This window comes from Lagenorhynchus albirostris, chromosome 16, assembly GCF_949774975.1.
Source record: "Lagenorhynchus albirostris chromosome 16, mLagAlb1.1, whole genome shotgun sequence".
In the NCBI taxonomy this organism is placed as follows: domain Eukaryota; kingdom Metazoa; phylum Chordata; class Mammalia; order Artiodactyla; family Delphinidae; genus Lagenorhynchus; species Lagenorhynchus albirostris.
The window spans coordinates 16299680-16318572 of NC_083110.1; the positions used below are offsets into that span (position 1 = coordinate 16299680).

Here is an 18893-nt window from a genome sequence, read left to right on the forward strand (position 1 = left end):
TTTTTTTCTAATGGGTCAAAGACACGAACTGTCACAAGACATGTGAAAAGCCTCAACTTGATAAGACAGTATTTAATTGCTATTACTGCAATAAGGCTCCATACCTGGAAGAGTCGATGTATTAAGGCATAGCATGAGGCATATCATACAAAGGAAAAATATTCAATACCTTGATCTCAAAGGACATCTTCTTCTATAAATTTAATGACATAGATAACTACTTATCTATGACGTGGCTGTAAGAGCTTCAGTAAGTATCAAAAAGGTCATTAAATTCAGCATAAAAAAATCTAGAACTATTTCATGAAAAGTTTCAGAGGAAATAAAATTCAAATCTAGCCTAAAACTGGTTTTCTTTAAAAGCGTTCTGACTTTCCCTACAAAACCTACATAGTAACTTGTAAATGTTCTCTAACTAGTTATATTTTAGACACTAGGTTTAGTTACCACTATATAAAGCTATAACCTAGTCAATGTGAGCTTATTACAATATTTATCAGTGAAATAAGAATATATATATATACATATAAAAAACATAGAATACAACTCAAGGCATATAGGTTATACTTAAAAAAACAATATGGTGACTGACAGGCTATACTTTAAAAATTAACAGTACTATGATAACTGACAGCAACACAACTATTAGGTTTATTATGCATACCCTATCTTGTTTAAAAAAGAAGTCATGCTTATATATGCATACAATATAACAAAATATAATACATTAAAATTAATTTCTTTTTAATTTGGCAAAGGGAAAATGAAAGTAACATAGAACCAGTAAAAAGGAATGAAGTTTTATAACACTGCAGCTAGTTCTTCTACCAACCAAAAATATCCAAATAGATTTTTAGGGTTTTGAAGATATTTAACTGCCTAAAATGCATTCCTTATTATGGTTTTACATTTTACTCATGTATCTTTTGCATATCACAGAAACAACTAGCTGTAGATGCTCTCCCGCTTGCTCAAGTCTCTTTGGTAAACGCTGGGTGTACAAGAAAAAGGGTTAGAAAGGGCCAAGTTTTAGTAATCCTATCAGTGGAAAAGATACTGATGGCTAAATCATGGTTCATCTATCTGACATACTACTTTGAAAAAGAGCTGCCTGGAATGAAAATGACATTCACTGTTTTTAGATACTGAATAAATAGCCTATCACTAAACATGATTTTACTTCTAATACTTCCACAGTTTGAATCCTCTCATTAAGACTTCACCCCCCAAACCTTCAGGTTACCAGTATTTACGTAAGCTACTTCCTTAACTGCCTTGGATGAACTTCTTCTAAAACACTTGTACCATGACAAAAGGTACAGTTAGGTACTTTCTTTTTAAACTATTATCTTCCAAATGTATTAACATGAAGAGCACTCTTTTGTGCCATTTTACTTCTCTAGAAATTAGAAATAATCATTTCAAAGGATGTTTTCATATATAATAAAGACTTCTTTCTTCATTTTCTAACTAGTGGATAAATGGTGCTAGCAGTAGCATATTCTTGAACATTTGGATTTAAACTTTATGGACCAATTTTTAGAAAAATCAATTCACTCTAGTTAAGTATGCAATTGTGACTTATGTGCTTGACTGTATAATTAACAGCTTCTGGGGCTTCCCTGGTGGCGGAGTGGTTGAGAATCTGCCTGCTAATGCAGGGGACACGGGTTCGAGCCCTGGTCTGGGAGGATTCCACATGCCGCGGAGCAACTAGGCCTGTGAGCCACAACTACTGAGCCTGCGCGTCTGGAGCCTGTGCTCCGCAACAAGAGAGGCCGCGATAGGGAAGGGCCCATGCACCGCGATGAAGAGTGGCCCCCGCTTGCCACAACTAGAGAAAGCCCTCGCACAGAAACGAAGACCCAACACAGCCAAAATAAATAAATTAACAGGTTCTATAAGACACTTCAGGCTGTGACACAGTGGAATCTGAAAGCTGCAAAGCCTAACCTAAATTTGGGCCGCATTAATCTGATTGAGATGAGAGAGTGGATCTACTAATCAGGCTAAAAAGATGTAGATGCAGTTTTATTGTAGAAAATCTGGCTATTTTAATAAACTGTGGTTAACTCCTCCTTTTTTAAACATAAGCTTCATAAAACTTCCTTAATGTAATATATTCATAATTAAGGAAGGTAGGGAAAAAACTCACCTAATTCATCTAATTTTCCAGATGAGTGGTCCTAAAAAAAAATTTCAATTTATATGAAGTTACAACTAACCTCTAGAACTCTTCCTTTCCTTTGCCTTGTAACAATCTAAGCAGACCACAAATCCACATTTTTGACAAACCCAATGAATGTTAAACAATGTTGCTTCACACGCATCACACATCTCCCGGACTCCTCTCACTGCTCTTTTCCAGGCAATTTTGGCTGAAATACAGGGAAATAAAAATTTAAAGGCAAACATGCTCTCTTCCATACAATTTTCACTGAAATGCACAAAAACAAAAATTTAAAGGCGAACCAAAAACTTTGAAGGATTTATTAATTAACAATTAATAGCAGATTTCTTGATGTAACTAGTAATTCTCTTCAGAAGACTTACATCTAATGGAGGGTTTCTCAATCCTGGCGCCCTTGATATTTGGATGAATAATTCTCTTTTGTGGGTGGCTACCCTGCGCAGTGGCATCTGGGGCTCCACCTATAGATGCTAATTCTCTATACCCCCAACACCTTTCAGTTATGCAACCAAAAATGTCTTGAGTCATTGCAAAATGTCCCCTGGGGGACAAACTACTGACTTAAGGGATGGGAAGGAAAAGAAGCTAACATTTTGAGCACCTAGTATGTTAGGTGCTTTACTTAGTAAATATAACATAACTACTTTAAAAACAAACCTACGAGGTAGTTATCATTCCCATTTCATACAGTTAAACAAGGAATAAAGTTGAGATACAAATGTAAGTCTATCTAACTCCAAAGACTGTGATGAATCACACGAGATAAAAAGCTTAAATAATTGGGATGGATTATGTCTTTATATGGCAAATGCTGAAGTTTCCCAATTTCACATCCAAAGTGTCTATCGTGCTCAGTTATGTCATAATGGCAGAAATACCAAAATGCTATTGTAATTTCACAAATTGCTAATCCAATTCAACCTCAGTTGGAAAATATGTTACCTTAATTACATATAGGTACATTTGCACATAAAAGTGTCATTATCAAAATTAAAAGTAAACAAGCCTAGGTAAGATTAAGGACTTCTCCCACAGATAAAACATATTCCAAAGAGAAATTCTTAAAATAAAATGTGAATAGTTGCATGTTCTAAGTATTTAACTTCCTTACCATCCTTTTTCACCCAGGACAAAGCTGTTTTTTCAGATGTTACTAACTGACAGAACTTATCACCTATTATATCCAAGATGTATTTTGAAGTTTCTATGTCTACTTCATCATCTTCATAATTTTCATATGTCCATAGACTCATAGCTTCATCATCATATTGGTCAGGAGAAGAGAAGCCATCTATTCTAACCACTCCATTTTTACTAAAAGACAATCTGAAACATTAAAACATAAAAGCATTAGATAACAAGACAGAAGTCCAGGTTTTAAAAGCTGTAAACGTATAATTAATTTATATTTTTATATTACATTATAAATATATAAATTTACAATTAAAAAACATGAAAATAGAGTGGTTGTTTATATATACAAACTTTATTAATAAAATTTAACCAACTTTTGACTCCCATAGTGCTACACAAATGGCAATGCAGTGGCACCAATTTTAGGTAAAATCTTATTTCTTGAAATAACCTATCACTTATAGTTAACTATTTAACTCCAGTCAAATGGAAACTGTCCAAGTGTTTCATGAGGAAAAGAGTTAAAATGTTGGCCGAATGCTGCCTTGAGCAATGCAGTTATTTTATACATAATCTAAGCCAGCACCCTCTAAAGTTGAAAATACCATAAATCACCTTAAGACTCACTAAGATTTAAAAAAAAAAATGCTAAATTAAAAAATACATTTTCTTGGGCTTCCCTGGTGGCGCAGTGGTTAAGAATCTGCATGCCAATGCAGGAGACATCGGTTCAAGCCCTGGTCCAGGATGATCCCACATGCCGCGGAGCAATGAAGCCCGTGTGCCACAACTACTGAAGCCTGCGCGCCTAGAGCCTGTGCTCCGCGACAAGAGAAGCCACCGCAATGAGAAGCCTGCACACCGCCACGAAGAGTAGCCCCCGCTCGCCACAACTAGAGAAAGCCTGTGCGTAGCAATGAAGACCCAATGCAGCCAAAAATAAATAAAAAACAAAAAAAACCCATCTTCCTCACTAATTAAAATGACACTTCATTGACATGATTTGGAGGAACAAGATTGAAATTCTTAATAGTATATTAGGAACTCAATTACTGTGCTTACTTCCTTCTCTTACTTCTGATATCCAATTCATGTAACCACTCAATTCAGAGAAGTTTAAGGTAAATGGAAGGAAAAATTGCCATTCTCCTACAGGCTGACGGTTATTTCTCAACTGTCTTTGAACTTACTCTTTACTCTCAAAGAGGGGATATCAGAAGTACATTACAAATCAGCCTGTATTTTTCAAATGGACAATACCAACAACATTCCTTTTACCACTTCTTCCTATACCTTTATTACCTTTCCCTCTTTTTCTTAAAAAAAAAAAATTTCTCCTTTCATGACAACCCATCATCTTATTTCAGCTTTGTATTATGTCTACCTTTCCTTCCTTAAAACTTTCCCAAAGGTTTTCTTATCTCTTCAAACCTACTTTCCTTCTGCTTCCTTTTCCACCTTTTCTGTACTTCCATGTGGACTACCTTCTATAGCTATTCTTTGAAGTTGTTTGTCCTTTGGGGATTGTTGGCTAGAAAAACCATGAAGTAAAGAAGAATGTTCTGTTTCTGCCAATACATATTTTTGGGGTCTCTACTGGGCCACCAGCATAGTACATTTATTTGTCACAGCAAAGTGCCTCGTAACTTCTTAGGAAGAAGATGATGATGATTAGAAAAATAATTGCAGGCAGCATCACAGGTGCATTCCATATACATGCTTGGTACTATGCTAAGAACTCTGTGTACTTTGTTCTCATTTCATCGTCATGAAATCTCTGTGAGGTAGGTACCACTATCATTCATATTATGCAGATGAGACAGGCTTAGCTGTAGTCCTACTACAGTTAATAAAGTCACACAGGAACTAAGGACAGAGCTGGAACCAAAATCCAGGAATGACTGATTCTAGAATCTGAGAAATTAACTAGTTTCTACTGGCTGGGTTACCGGAGAAGCCCATAACAACTATTAAGTTGTTTTTATATTCACCACAAAACCTGTGAAATGTGACGTGCTACTAACAAATCCTTCTTGTCATTTTATAACTCATATTTTTATAGCTACATATGTTTAACAGAAGTATAGGTATCTATACTCCAATAAAAATAAAAACAAAATTTTAAAAAAACCCAAAATGGGCTTCCCTGGTGGTGCAGTGATCAAGAATCCACCTGCCAACGCAGGGGACACGGGTTCGAGCCCTGGTCCGGGAAGATCCCACGTGCTGCAGAGCAACTAAGCCCGTGCGCCACAACTACTGAGCCTGTGCTCTAGAGCCCGCGAGCCATAACTACTTAAGCCCGCACGCTTAGAGCCTGTGCTCTGCAACAAGAGAAGCCACCGCAATGAGAAGCCTGCGCACTGCAATGAAGATTAACCCCTGCTCACCACAACTAGAGAAGGCCGGCACACAGCAACAAAGACTCAATGCAGCCAAAAATAAATAAATTAAAAAAATAAATAAATAAAACCCTAAGTATGGGTATCTGTAATGCAACATACTGACTTTAGTTTAATGCCTAGATTGTTTACCCAGATATATAGACTTTTATTGTGGCTAATGCACAGATATAAATGTGACATTGTTTTGTTTTACATAAATAAAAAAAAAACTTAAACTGCTGTTTCCTATAATTTAGAAAAAATACTAACATTTTCTCATTAAGGAATAATAAATCTCTTAGAAGAGAAAGGTCATATGAAAACAAGTAGCAGTGTGAATATGAATTTAGTCTAACAGTTAAACCTATTGTTAAATTTGGCACACAAAAAGTTTAGTGTCTTTTTATAATGCTTCAGAAACACAGAGGCTCAAAGCCTCATTCCCACCTCCAAAAAACCCTCAGAATGACAGTACAATTTCCAATATCCTATCACCGTATTTTCCCCCAATTACCTATTTTCAACTTACCGTCTAAAGTAGTAAAATCTACAAAACACTGGTGAGTGAGTGAGTTCTTCTCCCTTCTTACTCCGAATAAGTCTACATTCTCGGCACTTTTGCAAATTAGGCCCTATCTCACAGCAGGAGTCATCCTGTAAAAAGGATTCCCCAGTTTGCTTCAGCTTCTTGACTTTACGCCAGTCTTTTAATACTGAACGAGGGATGCCAGCTGTAAAAGCAGTAGGAAGGTATTAGCAAGATTATAACTTTAAAAAGGTAAACTCCTTGAGATAATATTCAGATCAATTAAAGATCACTGAGAATAAAGGCAAAAAAAAACCAGTTCAAGTCAATTATACAACTGTGATCATATATTGAGATTGTAGAAAAGAGATTATATTATAGTTCAAGGTACTCATTAATAACTAAAAAGTCCACAGCAGCATTTCTATTTACTATTCTACTAACCAAATGAACTCTTAATGTCAGCATAATGGAAATGCAGATGTAAGTAAATTTTCCAGCTGACTGAAATCTTCACATACTCAATATTCGTATTTGTACAGTAGCAAACATGATAATCATTCATTTTCTTTGTAAATCTATAGATAAAAATGCAGCTCTTCTACACAGAAATTTGTTATATGTAGGAGGAGGCTCTTTTAAGATGCACAGGAAGGACCTAAAGACCAAAAGTTAATACTTCTAGAAACTACAGGCTAGTTTCAATATATTTATATTGTTTTGAAATACTTAATCTGATTCTCCAAAGGTAAATGTGGATCGAGACAAATTTCGATTTTATCACACTATATTTGTGGGAAGAGGAGCTAAGATTTTTCTCCTAATATCTCTCCCTTATTATAATGCCCTCCATTTGGTATCAATATTTGATAGATATTTAGAAAAATCAAAGGGTTTGAAGGATGTAAAAGAAAAAAGACAATATTAACCTGCCTGTCTTTATTGATGGTATAAAGAAAAAAGGCATCAGAGAAGTCTAAAGAAAAACAAAACTCAAACGCACTATACAATTTAATACTTGCAGGAAAAAAATTAATTTATGTACTATACTCTGCATCATTGCTGCATCACGTTCATTAACTTGAACTTAATTGTTGTAATAACACGGGCTCAAGTAATCAGTCATCTATAGAGCAGCAAGAACTCAAAACATTATATTGTACATACGTTAAATGTAGCCTATTCAATTTTTAAAAATATATTCACTTAAAAGCACGTTGGGACAAGCAAGTATTTGTTGACACCTATCAGTGTATTTACACTGCCCATACTTATGTAGCTATATGCCAGACCTGAGATTTACATAGTTTGTTATTTCTATCATGTTGAATGAATAAATTGTATTTCCTACCCTTGTGTTTACTAATCATACCCATTTTGCCGATCAGAGGCAGTTCAAATGTTCTCCTGAGATTATATAATTCTTGCAGAAGATACAGCAGAACTCTTGTTCTGAGCTCTCACTGTCAACTTACCTGTTGATAGCATACGTAGTACAATCACAGCAAGATCACATACATCTTAACACAGGAAGTGCTGTGTTTAAATTCCAGGGTGGCCCATTTGAAATAGGTTCCAGTTATTAAGCACTTCTATGACTGCTGCCTGATTCTTTTACAATTACATGTTCTCCCCTCTTCTTTCTCTAATTTAGGGCAAGGAGCCATTTGGCTTAATCCACTAGAGAAACATGTATGTGGGCACACATACCACTTATGGAATAAAAATGTTTCCAGAAGGCTTGTGTAAAATGTTTGTTATTTCCTCCACTGTGTGTAAGACATGTTTCTCCTATGGACTGTATAAAAAATTCAGAGCTTCTTGAAGTCAGAATGAACAACAGTAGTACATTGCTGATAAATCTTTATTTGTTATATTACTTCCAATCATTTATTTACTTTTTTATGTTACACTAGAATAAACTAAATGAAATCTTTCTATTTAGACTAGAAAACGACCATTAACCAATATGCTTTTACATTCCAGACAATGGAACAGTTCCAAGAGTATATGGATAACCATACTACTGTGAACAATTTAAATAGTATTATAAAGAAAGAACCAGGCATTTCAAAGCAACTCTCAGTTCTGTGACATGAAATGGACACTTAGACCTTTTTTTTTAAATGAATGAATAAATTATAAAGATATGAAGGTCCAGGTCATGTAGACTGTTTTTGATATTATGTTTTTTGCTTCTAGACTAGGCCAAACATGACTATGCCTAACCTCTTTTACGAATTTTATTGTAATATTATTCGTACAATAAATAAAATAAAACTCCATTTTTCAATTCTATATATATAATTTACTGGTAACATCTAAAATCTAAAAGTTTGAGATTTAGACACTTCGTCAACGAAAAATACCTAACTCAATGGATATTTCTTCTTCCTTTATACCAGAAGAACATTTTCAACCTTAGTTCTCTATCAGTAAATCCTCAAAGCAGCTGCTCTAGCAACAGAAAACTGAGGAAGAAAATAAGAGAAAAATACATGCTAACCTTTAACCTCTGATATTTTTTGAGATATAGAAATGAACTCTGCTAACAGTTAAACCACTGATTTTGTGTGTCACAGGACTTACATTTAAATCTGATGGGAAATTTCAGTACATAAAATGATGTAAAAAACTAGTCGCGAAAAAGCATCCAACTTTTAATTATCAGTAACAAAAGGCAGCAGATATGAAGATTTTCTAAAACAGCAGATAGAGCAAATTCTATTGTACCTGGCTTTAGAATGTACTAAAAACTATGATATGCGTATTTGTGTAATAATTATACATGTATAATAGTCTATGCAATCATATTACATTCTCTAAGTGCAGACTTAACTCTTTTCGATTGACTATGACTGATGACAACCCCAATGAACATTAAAAGGATAAAGATCATATTTAATCCATGAGGGAGATAATCCACTCAGGTTTAGAACTTATGAACTCCCAATTTAGAGAACTTTTCTAAATAGCCCAGAACAAAAGCAAGTCAACTCTGCCCATAATTAATAGATGGCATTTAATAGTCACTTAATATTACTTTGGACTTGGGAGTAAATGGGACTTAAAATAGCCTGTCTGATGCTAAGTGTTATTCACTATGTAGGGGAGATTTGACTAAGCATTACAACTTGGAGGGGGAAGTGCTGATTCCAGTCTTTGTCTTAAAACCTACTTGGGAACATGTACATACACAGTCTCAAAACGAAAACAGAATATGTACTTCATTAAGAGTTAATTTTATAAATTTAACTTCTCAAGAATATTTTAAGTGTTAAAAGCTGGAAGAGTCCTATTTCTGTTTTCTGTAAGTTTAACTCCAGTATTTGAATACTCGACACCAAAAGAAATGTTTTGTGAAACAAAAGAGAAACAATTATTGACCACACTAAGCTTCTTGAATTCACTGGGGAAGTAAGCAGAACACATTACAACACAGTATGCAATCCAACACTCAAATAAATGGCACGTATCCTGTATCCTTCGTTGTCAATCTCCCTCTTTCTTTCTTCTTACTATGTTTGCATTTCAGTCTGTCAGCCTGTCTCTAGTTGAGCTTGTTTTCCTTTGTTCTTTCACTTTCTGACTGTCCTTTTCTACGATTCCATCCTCCTGTTTTTCTCTCCTTCACTTTGCCTCTGGTTTCCACACAGGCATGTGGGAAAAACCTCATTCAGTAAAAAGGCCCAAATAAGAGCCTTCAAGCATCCAAATGCTTGTTACAGTACGTCTTGAATGTCCACATTGTCAGATATTTCATATATTGTATGTGGATGAATACATGGATATAGTGAAACTATTAACTGCTTTCTGCCTTGTGCAACATACCTAAAAAAAAATAAGCAAACTGAGAAAAACTACTTCTAGAGTAAAAACATACAGAAATACTTTATAGTGAATATTACTGGCAAGTATCACTTATTCTGCCCTGTTGTAGCCACAAATGAAATATAAGTATTATCAGTTTTGAAACTTTTACTTATTATGTAAGTTCTTCTTGAATATAGAAATGAACAAATAAAACCACCAATCCCGTTTATTTAACTTTTACCCGCTGTTAAGGACTGCTTGAATGAGTAGCATTATTAGTTAAATAGAAGGTAATTTCATTGCTTTCTTTTCTTTTTTTTTTTTTTTAAGTTTTCAATTTTTCTCCAGATGACAAAGGGTGAAATATGGGCTACATCCACACTACTTTGAAGTAGTTCTCTTCTAAAAGTGGGACTTCAAGGAAGGTTTTGTGAATAGGAATTCTTTTTCAACTATTATCTTGTTACAGGTAAATACCTAATACAGGCATACCTCGGAGATAGTGTGGGTTCAGTTTCAGACCACCACCATAAAGTACACAAATTTTCTTGTTTCCCAGTGCACATAAAAGTTAGGTTTACACTATAATGCAGTCTATTAAGTGTGCAACAGCATTATGTCTAAAAAACTATGCATGTACTTTAATTTAAAAATGGTTTATTGCTGAAAAAGGCTAACCAACATCTCCTTCAGTGAGTTGTAGTCTTTTTTCAATAGTATGAGTTGTAATCTTTTTTCAATAGTAACATCAAAGGCCACTGATTACAGACCACCAAAACAAATATTATACCGTAACGATGGAAAAGTCTGAATTACCAAAATATGACAGAGACATGAAGTGAGCAAATGCTGTTGGAAAAATGGTGCCGACAGACTTTCCTGACACAGGGTTGCCGTAAACCTTCAATTTGTTTAAAAAAAAAAAAAAAAAAAAGACAATATCTGGAAAGCACAATAAAACAAGGTATGCTTGTATTAGAAATCCACTTTTAGTGTATAGCTATAACTGCCTTTTGACAATTTTTAGAAATGGTCAAAATTCTGAGTAACTACTAAATTACACACTGGGGTTTTGCCAACCTGAGTGCTATGTAAAACCATATTTCTACAAGTCTCTTGAAAATGGAGAAATATTGATAGGTCTTCTCTCATTTCCTCTTATAGGGTACTTGTAGAAATGAAGTCAATGAGCACATACATTACACCAGGGCATACAAATGAAGTCAAAGATGCCTTTAAGCTCTCTAAATTTTAGAGAACACCATCATTATTGCAAGAACTTACAGCCCATTTTACTTGAGATAAAAAAGTAATTAATTTACTTACCACTATTATTGTTGCTCTGCAACTTCAATTTACTTTTTTCTTTGGCACTCCTGCTGAGAACCCCATTGGGTTTTAAATCTTCTTCTATTTCACCTTTTCTCTTCTGAAGATCATTTTGCTTCTTTTTGTAAGTTGGCTTAGGTTGCCTTTTAGTCCTTTGCTCTGATTTGCTTTCACTTTCGTCTGAATCTCCACTTTCAGAGCCAGATTCATAAGTTCGTTTGGCTTTTCTCCTATTGACTTTATCATCTTTTACAAATTTATCAACTATGATCTTACTATCTACACTATTTTGTAGATCATTCGATGTAGAGGCTATTAAATTGACAGAACATGGCTTAATAATTTCTGATACAGAATTCCCTGAATTTTCCATTTTATTAGTATTTTTATCTTCTTCTGAATGTCTTGTAAGCCAGGCCTTTTTCAGTTTAGTATGGTAGTTTGGTTGACTTGTCTGGGATGCTTGCCCATTTCCTACAGAGTTTGCTTTGTTAATTGTACTACAGACTACAGTGCTATCCAAGAGAGGGGAGGCTGAAGATGTCTGATTTTTCACAGCATTAGGCTCAGGCTCACTGACATTACTACTTTTATACTGAGCTGCAGCCAGTGCTGCCTTGTGCTTTTTTAAATGGATAAAATCAGTTGTGCCTGAGAACCCAGAGCTGGATTGAACAGCACTTCCTGTCTTACTACTGGCTGGTGTAACTGGAGCTGTCGTGCTGACCCTGCATTCTTGTGTTTGAGCCACTGAATGACTGACACTTTTCGAAGAGGTACATTCTAAAGATTTAGAGGCCAAAATGGTATTTGATAAAGAGTAAATTATTTCTGAACCACCCCAGCTGGAAACACTGGTGGTAGTGGCAGCAGATGTGAATATATCCGTTTTGGTATTACACATTGTATTTACAGCAGACATGACTGAACTGGGAACACTGCCCTGTGAGACAGCCTGAAAGTTTTTTTCGGATTTTATGTGAGCACTGTCTGAATTCACACTTGGCAGAATGATTCTTCCACTCTCTCCAGCTTCTGCTGATTTGAGGCAATCTGTTTGATTTGCCCCAATTGAAGATCTTTCACTAACTCGATCTTTGGAAGCTAACTGCATTGCTGGCATGCTATCAAGTTTTGCACTAGAAGGTGGACGTACAATGACAGATGCCATAGCAGCCTGTGACTTTCCGCTGCTTTTCTCCACATGCCATTCAGCTTTCTCTTTGCTGAGGTTATTATTAGATTTCCACATTTCTGTCAAACTCTGTTCAGAAGAACTCTTAAAATTTGCCTGAGTGTCTTTAGGCTCAGGAATCAGAGTTGGAGGCTTTTGTGATTCTTGAACCTTCCCACCAGCATTTACAGGCATCACTGGAGTTAATGTTGGAGGGGAAAGGCTACTGTAGCTGCTTTCCTTTCTCTCCAGGCTATGATGGATTGGTGGGTGAAATACGGGTGCTCTATGTAAAGCAGGCATACTCCGGAGTGTATTTGTAGAAGAAACTGTCAAATGAGTAGGACTCCTACAATCATTTCTGAAAGTTGTTACTGAGTGAGAAGCAATTTGATGGGGAATATGTTCTGGTGCCTTGCCTACTAAACCTTCACTTTCCGGTTGGTGTTTAATCAAAGGTGGAGGCTTTGAAAGAGATGATATAAACGAAGTCAGAGTCTGAGGGTTAGCTGCTGCTGCTCCAAGGGTATTACTCTGTTTTTCAGTGTAAATATTTGAAACCTCTTTGGATGGGTATGACCTTGGTGGTTCATTGACTACACTATTAGACAATGTAGTGAAATAGTTACTTTGAGGCAAACTCTGAGGCACTGAATGCTTCATCTTATAAAGATCTGATACTGAACATTCTACATCTTTGTCTTGTTTGATGACATGGCTTTTAGGGCTAGAGGATGATGATGCTACTCTGGAATAATTATCTCTCTCACCCTCAAGCCCCTTGATTTTAGTTGTATAGGGAGCAACATCAATACTTTCTTGAAGGATTCGACGGTGCTCCTCCTTATATTTGTTTAATCTCTCTCCAGTCTCCTGGGGTGGTCTCTGTAATTGATTCAATACAGGATCCACAAAATGCCTATGCAAGTGACCATCTTTTCCCGTCTGTGACCTATTTAGATCCAGGTCATTTTTGGCTGATGTGGATGCAACAGAACGCAATGGTTCAATAAAAGCTTTCCTCTCCAATTCTCTGCAAAGAAAATACACAAAGGTTTCTGTACACAGTTTTTCTCGTATAATACAAATATAGCTTCTATGCGTTACTATTCTATCATAAAAGTGAAACACGACTTTGCATGTGCTATAATATTATTAAGAAAATTAAAGGAATATAAAAACAGAAGAATAGTACTTATTACTCAGCCCAGTTTTAAGACATTTGTTAAAATTATCTATTTATAAACTGAATTAAGAAAAATTATAAAAGACAAGTTTTAAGCATTGGTGAACTTACTCTTTATGATGATCTACTAAACATTTTGTCAATGGTGGACTGGAATGTGCTGTAATTTTAAGAGGCCGATGAGACTCTGCACTGGAAGGTCTGACAGGAATGTGACTAAGTAATCCAATACCATCTGCTGAGGTCACAGGGGTAGGCTGATGTAACCAAGGACTGGGAGAATTCTATCAAAAAAATTTTTTAAAATCATCCTTCAGTTACTAGAAAAAGCTAAACACAGTATCACAGCAGGACTTTAATAGTAGTATATTTATGAAGTATGTGACATACTAATATAGCAGTATATTTATTATTTTATGAGAAATATCCAGACAAATAAGTAACTAACAGAGTTATATGGATTTTTCCATATGATGAAAAAAATCAATCAGCATTAAAATAGTTATTTCCAGGGAATTCCCTGGCAGTCCAGTGGTTAGGACTCTGCACTTCCACTGCAGGGGGCATGGGTTTGATCCCTGGTTGGGGAATTAATATCCAGCATGCTGTGCGGTGTTGCCAAAAAAAAAAAAAAAAAGTTATTTCCAGAAATTTATTTACTGATTGCAGATCTTGAAATCATTGCCTTTAACTTACAAATGATGTACACAGAACCTAGCTTTTAAGATTTCCTAAGATTCTAACACCAAAAGACTATATGCTGCTAATAGAAAAAAACAGAAAACATGTTGCTAAAATACATTTCACCAGATTTCATCAAGTTTATTTGCCAATTTTTCTTGTCAAAAATAATTTGTCCCAGGCTTTCCTGGTGGCACAGTGGTTGAGAGTCCGCCTGCCGATGCAGGGGACACGGGTTCGTGCCCGGTCTGGGAAGATCCCACATGCCGCGGAGCGGCTGGGTCCGTGAGCCATGGCCGCTGAGCCTGCGCGTCTGGAGCCTGTGCTCCGCAACGGGAAAGGCCACAACAGTGAGAGGCCCGCGTACCGCAAAAAAAAAATAATAATAAATAATAATAATTTTCCCAATGTCATAATTTATTTAGATTTGGCAGAAAATTACATTTTCAAGGCCCATTTGTACTCCATTTCACTATAAGCTATAGATGGACCATTAAACTTGGAGGTGTGGAGGTACAACAAAATTAATTTTTTTAATATCAACATGCTGCCTTTCTCATAGTGAGTATCTGGTGACATTGATCTCTATGTTGAGACTTACAACTATCTAATTACTTGCTTAAGAACTGTTTCTATACTATGACTCACTGAAATTCTTCCAGAAAATGCTTTGTTGAGTTATACTGTGTTGAATCAGATATTGGGAAAATACAGTCCTTTGGTTTTACCAAAGGGAATACATTTTACATCTCAAAATGATAATGTGAAAGCAATATGATATCACACCAAAGATATGCTGCTATAAAATTTCTTAGATTAAAAATATACATAAACCTCACACAAGAAAAAAATATATATATATACATGTACATAGGATCATTCAAATATATGTTTAAAATAAGGTCTCAATTCTACAAGATCCAGAAATCTGAAGTTATACAGATTACAAGGGTACCTGTATATACCTATATACATACAACAGAATATTACTCAGCTAAAAAAGAAGGAAATCCTGTTACATGCTACAACATGGATGAACTTTGAGGACATTATGCTACATGAAATACTGTATGAGTCCACTCAAATGAAGTATCTAAAGCAGACAATCATAGAGACAGAAAGTAGAAAGGTAGGTGCCAAGAACTTAGGGGGAAGGGGAATTAGTGTTTCATGGGCAGTTTCAGTTTTGCAAGATGAAAGAGTTCTAGATATCTGTTGCATAACAATGTGAATATACTTAACACTACTAAACTGTACACTTTAGAATGGTTAAATAAATTTAATGTTGTGGCTTTTACCACAATAAAATAAATAAAATGTGTTTTGAAAGATTCTGGGGAAAACCTGAAGAGCATCCTGGTCCACGCCAAGGATTAAGTTGCCTCCTAGAGTTTAACAGTGACACCCAATCCCCAGTTTTCAGAATGGGGCTGGTAATGCCCTCAACAACCATTTCTTAGCATGGAAATTAATCTGGCTGGAAAAACCACACAGCGCATGAAGGAAGAAGAAAGAGCCCTGTCCCCCACCTTCAGCAATACTTTGTCAGGCAGAGAGACTCTCAGCCCCAACTTCACTCCCAAATACCAGGATTCTCCAGCCTCGGCACCCTTAAGAGAACTAGGGGCTTAGAGAGTCATAGCTTGTAGTATACATCAATATAATGTATCTAACTGGGAAACATAACAATTTGTCTTTTAAGAATAACTTGATTATACATATCAAGAGCCTTCCAATTTTACATAAATTTTATATCCAGAAGTTTCACTTCTAGGAATTTACCTGAGCAAAATAATTATGGATATATAATATAATTAGTTATGAAGACTAAGTATATAAGAAATAACTTAAGAGGTTTACTTCTTTAAATTGGCTTTTTAAAAAAATAAATAGGCTTTTCTGAGATTTTAGCTTTACAGTTCTAAAGTTACTAAGCATCAAAAGTTTCATCATAATTAGAAAAATAACTGTTTCAAAAATTCTAGCATATTTTATAATAAGAAATCTAAAAAATTAATGGGATACTGAAAAAAGCACTTGTACATATGTTGATTAATAAATATATGACATGAGGTAAACCACAGCTTAACTTACCCTCCTTAACGAAGATTCAGCATTAACTGCATTTTCTGGGTGAACCCACTTAGAAGAAGGCAGACCAAGTCCTGAGTATGCATGTGTTCCATTTGGATATTGCCAAATAATTGGATAAAGTCCAAGCTGATTATATGAAGCAGATGGGTGGGCTTGTCCAAGAAGATGAGGTGACTGGTGCTGTAACAACTGTTGCTGTTGCTGGTGTGCTAGTGCTAAGTGGCTCAAGCTGCTGGCATGAGCAGTCTCCAGTCGTGGGTGGCCACCGAGTAAGGAGGCAGTAGGCACTCCAGGTAACACAGCAGAAAGTAAGTGAGGGTGATGAACAGAATGGTGTGGACCACTAGTCAGAGGATGAGTGTTAATGGTAGGTAATGGAGTTTGACTGGATGATCCAGCCAGTAAGTGGGGTGCAGGACTTAAGGCAGGGTGATGGGTACCTGGATTTAAACACGTTCTGTGGGATGAAGAATGAAGAGGAAAAGGATGCTGGCTTAAGAAAGGTGAAATGTGATTAGCTCCTGTATCTGACCCGACAAGTGCAGGATCTCTGTAAACTGTGAAATGCTCATTTTTATCAATGATAAGAGGGCTTTTTGTAGTTTCTAATGTACTGCCTCTAGTAGGAACCGGATGAAAGCTGCATCTTGATAACTCATGGTCTATCTTATTTGCCAGTCTTCTTTCACCAGCAGTTTGGCTGTTTGCAAAAGTGGGCTTAGACTTTACAGAATCAGGGGAATGGTTAATTTTAGGTTTAACAACTTCAGGTGAGGAATTGGATTTTGTCTTGTGAGCATCTACTGAAGTATTAAGTTTAGATTTTATAGTTTCTGGGGGTGGACTTCGCTTATGCAGCTTATCTTCTGTGACAGAAACTGCACTAAGAGAAGATATGTAAGAGACATACTGATTTCTCTCTTTTTCCATATTCAGGTTTTCATTTCCTGAAGAAGCATTCCTAACATTTGACTGGGTTAAATCTACTTTAACTACATCACTGACCCAGCTCTGGTCAGAATCTTGGTTTGCTGTTTCCAAGTATTTTGTATTTGTGACTGAATGTTTTGAATCACTAATGTTAGGATCCATTTTCTGAAGTGTCTGAAGGCCAAAGGTACTTGAGTTTTCCTGAGCCACCTTTTCCGTATTAGTGTCATTCGTAATGTCAATAACACATTTTGGTGTGGGTGGTCTGGATACAAACTTCTCCTTTGGTAATAATTCCACTGTGTGTGTTTTCTCCATATTGCGTTCCTGAAGAAGTAAATCATTAGAATTATGATCAGAAAGTGTGGCCTGTTCTGATGAACGGATAATCATTTTTTCTTGAATCTGAGAGTCAACAGACTTCTGTTTCTCTGTTTCTTCGTGTTTTTTATCTTCCTGTATTGGATCCCAGGGAGGCTGGCTATCTATTAGTGTCTCTTCTCCTGCCTTCTCATTATTCTGGGATTTTCCTTCTTCTCCATTTATCTTTGAAGTGTTTTTATTTTTCAACTCATGCTCTGGCTTCTGCTCTGAGGAATTATTTATTATTCTCTTATTTGAATTTTCTGAGTCACTGCTCTCAGAAAAGTCTGAAACATTGTCAGTTCGTAGTCTTTTCATATTTAGTTTCTTTTCATCCTCCTCAGGTTTCCTTCTTTTGTTCATCACCTGTTTGTTTTTACCTTTAGCATTTTCTATAAGATTTAAAAAAAGAACAGTTTTATCTTTCAAATTAATATTAAATAAGTATATTTTAAATGTATTTTTGTTTTACATGTTCTCATGCCCTTTAAAAAAGGTGGGTCCTACCTCCTCGTGCTATATAATCATATTTTTCCTCCTTCATCTTCTCTTCATCTGGTATACTGCTATCTGAGCCCTTCCTCTTATTTGGACGAATATTTCTTTGTTGCTGGTGTGAATTCTGTTTTGGTACAGCAGCTTGGGAGTTCATTGCTGGTCTGGGACTATTTGCTTGGGCACGTGTATAATGACCCTAAAAATAACCAATTAACAATGATTGTTCACTACCTGGTCCTAAGTAATTTAAGGGAAAATATTTTACCACAATCCATCACTAACAACATACATACGTGAACAGTGTTGCTATTTTGACTGGCACGAGACCTTCGCCGTGATGTAATGCCAATATTTTCACCTTTTAACAAAGAGTGAACAACATCATCTAGAAAGGTCATTTGAACCATAGAAGGATCGACATTCTGTGGTTCTAGTACCTAATCCATGACACAAAACAAGAACAAAAATTAAATCCAATCAGCTAGCCAATGTGATATTAGGTACAATTTCTTTACTGAGTAGAGATGTTTAGAAATCAGCTTGAGATACTGTCAGACTTACAATAAATCAACTTTAACCATTAAAGATAA

The 18893-nt window shown here is 35.8% G+C and overlaps 1 protein-coding gene across 1 annotated transcript in view; it reads right to left on the bottom strand.

Annotated features, from left to right (window-relative positions):
- Positions 1 to 18893, bottom strand: part of JMJD1C (jumonji domain containing 1C) — a 247937-nt gene that overhangs the window by 23129 nt on the left and 205915 nt on the right. The window contains exons 6-13 of the mRNA XM_060126359.1: positions 18597 to 18740; positions 18313 to 18499; positions 16513 to 18197; positions 13849 to 14021; positions 11375 to 13584; positions 6239 to 6440; positions 3303 to 3517; positions 2226 to 2378 (exon numbers count right to left, since the gene is read on the bottom strand). Of these exons, the coding sequence (XP_059982342.1) occupies positions 2226 to 2378; positions 3303 to 3517; positions 6239 to 6440; positions 11375 to 13584; positions 13849 to 14021; positions 16513 to 18197; positions 18313 to 18499; positions 18597 to 18740 (4969 nt within the window). The remainder of the gene's footprint in view (positions 1 to 2225; positions 2379 to 3302; positions 3518 to 6238; positions 6441 to 11374; positions 13585 to 13848; positions 14022 to 16512; positions 18198 to 18312; positions 18500 to 18596; positions 18741 to 18893) is intronic.